The sequence below is a fragment of the Myotis davidii genome, unplaced genomic scaffold (genome assembly GCF_000327345.1).
Source record: "Myotis davidii unplaced genomic scaffold, ASM32734v1 scaffold107, whole genome shotgun sequence".
Lineage (NCBI taxonomy): Eukaryota > Metazoa > Chordata > Mammalia > Chiroptera > Vespertilionidae > Myotis > Myotis davidii.
Genome location: NW_006383012.1, coordinates 6,646,295 through 6,652,990, shown reverse-complemented (window position 1 = coordinate 6,652,990; position 6,696 = coordinate 6,646,295). Strand labels below are relative to the sequence as shown.

Here is a 6,696-nt window from a genome sequence, read left to right as displayed (position 1 = left end):
GGAACAATATGCAGCAACTATCTAAACATCCTAATATTACCCCCAGCAGAGAACTGGGAGTTAGAAAAAGCCTGTTACCATGAAGAACAATGACGCTGCCAGGAACCTCAGAGCAGCATCAGGATTACTCTGGGGTAGTCTGAGCTTTGGTTACAACTAAGAATTGGAAAAATTCAGTGAATGAGCATTTATTTAAGAACTAGAGGCCCGGTGCACAAATTCGTGCATGCGTGGGGTCCCTTGGCCTGGCTGGCAGTGGAGCCAATCGGGGCATCTCGCCCATTGAGCGGGGGTAGGGACCACAGGAGGTTGATTGTGGGAGTGCACTGACCACCAGGGGAGAGCTCCTGCATTGAGCACCTGCCCCCTGGTGGCAGTGTGCGTCATAGTGACTGGCAGACCAGTCATAATGGTCACTTAGGCATGTGTGTGTGTGTGTGTGTGTGTGTGTGTGTGTATACTGCATTTCTGTAGAGCCAAAGACTTCTTCCAGAACAATTGAGGTCACTCTGAGACACATTCTGACCCAGATAATTTCTGTTATTTCCCTACTTAAAAATTTTATGAATTACTAATTCTTAAAAACGTAAAAATGGACCTACTATTCTGCTGATATTTTATATTGACAGTGCAGTTTGGGTTCATACACTGATATTTATTGATTGCTATATTTCCTTTGTTCAGTGAGCTTGTTCCATTGATTACATAGATTCTAAGAGTCCATTATTTTGATTGGTATCACATGTAGTGCTTTGTATTACTCTACCATGCAGTGCTAAAATAATCATTTATTTGATTGTTTGAAAATTAGTTTAAATCTTAAATATGCAATTTCAGCATTTTGAAATAATGAAAATATTGAACCTCCCTTTTTTTTTCTCAAATTTAATTCATATTCATCCTGATTCTATTACTGAATATCTAATTCAGACACTCTGACGCACACACAAAAATACAGTTGATATTATCAGTAAGAGTTTATTCTGCATATATGCCACTGTGTTAGTTATGCAAATAAGGGGCAGATCTTTAGTTCACAATATTTTAGTTATAAAACCAATAATAAATAAAAATTACTAAAAAGGCTTTATGTGTAAGCTCAATCTACATGTTAATATACATATTTAATAATATTCACAAATCTTAGAACTTAAAATGTAAATAAATGGATTAAAATGAGACAGAACTGAAGTCAGAGCTAATCCCAATAACTATTTCCCACTCTATATTTGCATATAAAGTGAACTGCAATTCCCTGATACCTTTCATTTTTTTCTTCTTAAGCAAAAATAATTATTAAATATTGAAAAAATCAAAATAGAAATCACTTCTGAAAATGCAAATTATGTAAAGAGATGGCAATTGGGACACATCTCAAAGGAGACTTTTAGCTTTGCTAATTTTTAAAAAATAAGGATGTAAATCAACATATACAAAAAAGCTCTGCCAAGTAAGACTCTCTGTGAAACTAGACCTAAGTACTCTACTTTAACATCAGCACATATAAGACATTTGTAAACATCTCACATTTGATGTTAAACTAATTCAACTATCACTACGAAAGAAAGCATGATTCTCATGTTTGTGCTCAGTGCTTTGAAATATACCCCAAATAGGTTTTGTTCCATTTCCCCACCTATTGCAATCTAGGGCCGTACTGAACAGTTTTAATGCACTTTTTTTGAAACTACTGAAAATACACCTTTCTTCCTAGTCAGGATTGTTAACAGCAGAAATATATGTGATGTTAGAAATCTGGTGGCAATACCAAGTTTGATTCAAATGTAAGTACACGGTCTTCAGTTGCAGTGTTTCAGGCCACCAGCGAAAATGAATCCTGATGGCCGTAAGATTACGTACCTCCCAAGTGGATGACTTATTTCATTCTAACCCAAATGGGCATTAGGAAGAAAACTGGCAGGCCCAACGGGGTGGAGAAGGGCTGCAAGTGCCCCGGACTTAACTCAGACACGTCCAGAGAAACGTGGAGAAAACTGGCTTTTGCAGATGGAAGACCTCAGAGGACCTCTGTCAACTACATCGTGTGAATGGAGAAAGATTGAAATGAAAGTGAGCACCGTGTAGGTGGAAATGGCACTGACTAAATTGGGTCAATAATTTGAGTGCTTCTTCCTATGTGTGTCTGACTTGACCCAAGGCAAGCTCCAACAGAGAGTAAACAGCAGCAGAAAGTACAGATTAGCTTAAGGGTCAGGGGGAGCTCAGAAACTGAGCACACACTTCTGCTCCTTTTTCTTCCTTTACAAACAAAATCAAAAAACCACATGAGAACCCTTAAAGTTCCAGCAAATACTAAGACCAAAAATGTATATTGGTCTGAACCAACTCTAGGCATCAACAACTTTGAACATTCTGAACCTCACATTCTCCGTAAGAATCTACTGTCAATGGGTCTCATTCATTATCTATCACAAAAATTTGCTTTTAAGATGCTTTGATCAAATCTCAGGTAGCTCATCAATTCTCTACACATTATTTATTTTCCTGAAGATCTTTCTGTGCCAATGTCTGAAAGGAAAAAATATTAATAGTTACTCATAAGGAAAGTGAAATTCTTAATAAAGGGATTATATACAATTTATGTAAATTTAACACCATAATAAGTCTGGGCATTCCTAAATTTTATTTTTAAAAGTTGTAATATAAAATATAAATCCTAACATAACCTACCAGAGCATTTGTAAACAAAAAAACATTTACAGAAAGTAAACATGAAACGAAATGTAACATATTAAAATAAATTTATACTTTAACATACTTTAAATCTAGCTATACAGGTGTCCAATTAAAATAGACCATGGCAAATACTGTGTTCGTTTCAGAAACAACCAAAGAAGGTTAAAAGCAATTTGAAGTGCTCCAAAACAGTCTGAAAATAAATTTTCAATAATTGAATCCAAAGTTCTTGAGATCATAAAAATCTCTAATGAGAAAGTTTTAGGATCAAATATAATAAAAGTATAATTTATGTTTATCAAAAACAAAAAGCTTTTAGCATCATGATAATTAAACCCCTTTAGTACATGAGTCCTCTAATAACAGTTCCCATCAAGGGAATGTTGTATGGTCAAGTTTGAATTCTTTTTTAACTAAGTTTGAAATTATACACATTCTCTTTGAATATAACTTACTGTATGTAGCACCTCGCTCTAGGAACTCAAAACTCTTCACAGATTTACATCCTGACCTCAGTGTTTTTGGTTATTGCTGCTTTGGTGTTTTATTTTTTTATATCTAGTACAAATCCATGTGAACAGCAAAAACCAATTCATTGACATGTACCATGTTACTACTGGTAATCAGACATTAAAGAATCAGTGATGGCTTACCAACTCCAAAAATTCTATTTCTGTTTGGAGAGCTTCATAAACACTTTGCATGTCATCTTCCTTATAAAGTTCTAATTCCTTTTTAAGTCTGTTTTAAATGAAAAATTCACCCTATTAGTTCAGCAATCTTGTATTTTTTTATTACATGAACAGTGGCAGGTCTGCAGCTCTATCATCAGAATTTTAACTTAACACTTAAAGAATTTGGAAAGGAATTTTAATTCTCTCTATTTCTATAAGGACTACATAAAATTTTGTAAAAAGTTCCGTCATTTCGATGTATGTACATATGTGCTTTATGTTTTTTATTATTTATTTACCACACGTACAGATCAGGAATTGTTATCTTTCTTTTAATTTTTTTTTACTGTTTCACTTCATTACTGCTGTGTATGTGGCTCCATGTGAGTGACGTAGGTGCTTATGTAGGTGGGTTCTGACTTACAGCGAAAATCGCGTTACATTGCACCGTAGGAACGGATCTCCAACATAACCTAAGGACCTACTATATATATATATATAAAATAAGGGAGACTGAATAATAAAAAAAAACACTTAATAATTTAGGGTAATTAAGAGAGCAACATGGTTTGGCAGGGAATCTACAGTACTGTCTGTCTGATGGCCTCTAGTTTAGTCCTGGCCATTACCAAGCCAAATAACCTAGGCTATGTCATTTAGCCTCTCTGAACCTCACCTGAGAATTTTAAGTGCATTAAAAACATGACCTCTAAGATTTCTTCTTGCTCTAAAATTAAACATTAACTTGATTTTACACATATATCATAAAAATATATTTTGAGCGTGAAAAAGTGATATCAATGTTTCTTTTCCCCAATTAAGCCTTTAATCCTTTGAATATTCTGAAATTACTTTTAAAAATTATTTTATGCACATCTTTATATGAAAAATAGTGATGAAACAGTCTTCCATTTTTAGCATGACTAACATTCTTTCCCAAAAACAAAAAACATAAGCAAAAGCCATGAGCTGTGACTGGAGAGGTGGAGAGCCAGGGCAGCTAGAAGGGAGAGGCTGCCCTGAGAACAGAGCAACACTGCTCTCACAAACCTAACCAAGCTGGGCCAGCCACCAGGTAAGCCCTATCCTTAAGGGGAGAGTGCCGGGGTCCTAGGCCACTGGCACTCCCTCTAGACTAGCAGAAGCAAAGGAAAATCCTCTCTGAAGGAAAGTTTAAGATTATTTAGGCTCATAGGCCTCCCACAGAGAAAGATCAAACAATGAGTTTACAATCAAAGATCACCAAGTACCCAAGAAGCAAACCACTATAAGTAAAGGTCACTAGAGATAATAAACAACAGATACGAAGAACTACCAGTCAATGAGAAAAAATAACACAATTGAAAACGGGCACACATACACACACACACACACACACACTCATTTACCAGATTACTCACAAAAGAAGATATCCAATGGCTAATAGAATATGAAAAGGTGCTCAACCTCATCAAGGAAATACAAAAGAAAAGCACAATGTAATGCCACCACACACCCACCAGGATAGTTCAAATGAAAAACAGGAAATACCAAGTGTTGACAAAGACATGCATAAACTAGAATTCTCAGACACTGCTGGCATAGGTTATCATTTTCCATTTTTTACTTTTAACCTATCTATGTCTTTATTTTTAAAGTGAGTTTCTTATAGAAACTGTATACTTGTGCCATGCTCTTTTATCTAACATCATGATCTCTTTGAGTTGGTGTATTTAGATCATTTACATTTAATATAATTATTTATTTGACTGGATTGAAAATTTTGCTATTGTTTTTTATTTGTTCCATCTGTTCTTTGTTCCTTTTTTTCCTCTCTTTTTTCCTGTTTTGGATTGCTTGATTTTTTATGCTAGTATTTCATCTACTAATTGACTTGTTTTTATACATTTTAAAATTTTTATAATGCCTATGCTGAATTTATAATACACATCTTCAATTCATTACTGTCCACTCTCAAATATTATACAGTCATACTTACAGTATAAAACCTTTACAACAGTATGTTTCCAATTACTCCCTCATATTTTTTTCACATTCTTACCACATAAATTTTTCTTTTACATTTACTATAAACATAAATCATATTGCTAGTATTTTTGACTTAGGCTCTTTTATTTACCTTCAGTTCAACAATTTCTGATGCTTTTATTTCTTGGTATAGTTCTGAGTTTCTATCTGGTATCATATTCTTTCTTCCTGAAAACCTTACTATAGCCTTTTTTTTGTAATGTAGTCTGTTTTCAAAGAAGTCTATACATTCATATTTGTTAAAAATCATACTTTGCCTTCATATGTAAAACATATTTTCATTGAGAATTCTGAGTTGACAACTCCCACTTGATAGTCATTCGTTTGTCTCTTGTTCTACATGATTTCTGATGAGAAGTCTACTGTAACTCTTATCTTCATCCCTTGTATGTAATGTCTTTATGTCTTTTCTTTTTCTGCCTTCCTTCATGATTCACTCTCTATCTGTGTTTTTCAGAGGTTTGAATATTAATATGTAAAGATGTTTGCTTTTTTAAAATGCTGCTTGGAATCCTCTGAGCTTCTTGTGTCTGCTTTAAGGTATTTCATTATTTTTTATTTACTGGTTGATTACGGTATTACATATGTGTCTTTATCCCCCCATTGCCACCCCCCAACCCTTCACCCCCCCCCTTCCTGCTCATGCCCTCACCCCCTGATGTCTGTGTCCTTTGGTTATGCTTATACTTTTATAATACACTCTGCCATGGTCTCTAACATTATGGATGTCCGAACAGTACGGATGAATCTCAAACACATTACGCTAAATAAAAGAAGTGAAACAAGAGGCTATATTGTGCTACATAAAAGAAGTGAGACCAGGCTACATACCATATTATTCAATTTATATGACATATTGGAAAAGACAAAACTAGGAAAAGAAAATAGATCAGAGACTGGGAGTGGACTGTGGGCCTTGATTATAAATGGGCAAGTGGGGACATTTTGGGATAATGGAAGTATTCTGTTTTGATGTTGTGATGGTGGTTGCATAATTGTGTTTGGCAAAATTAATAGAATTGCATATTTAAAAGGGTGAATTTTATTGTATGTAAGTTATACCTCAATAAGCCTGTCTTTAAAAAATGACAATGACAGGAATCCACATTCCTATAAAATAATGGCAACCACCTAAATAAAAACAATCCCAATTACAATGCCAAATAATGCCACCTATAAGCCATACTTACAAGCTAATCAAGAAACATGTGATATTACAAAATTAAAATTACACTTAAGCACAGAAATAAACAGGTTAATCCCGCAGAACCAAATTTGAAGTCTACACCAAAGCGGA

The 6,696-nt window shown here is 34.5% G+C and overlaps 1 protein-coding gene across 1 annotated transcript in view; it reads right to left on the bottom strand.

Annotated features, from left to right (window-relative positions):
- Window positions 1-2,493: 2,493 nt before the first annotated feature.
- The window catches only part of CCDC172 (coiled-coil domain containing 172), a 28,370-nt gene continuing 24,167 nt past the window's right edge, over window positions 2,494-6,696 (bottom strand). Inside the window, exons 7-8 of the mRNA XM_006778739.1 lie at window positions 3,351-3,438; window positions 2,494-2,529 (exon numbers count right to left, since the gene is read on the bottom strand). Of these exons, the coding sequence (XP_006778802.1) occupies window positions 2,494-2,529; window positions 3,351-3,438 (124 nt within the window). The remainder of the gene's footprint in view (window positions 2,530-3,350; window positions 3,439-6,696) is intronic.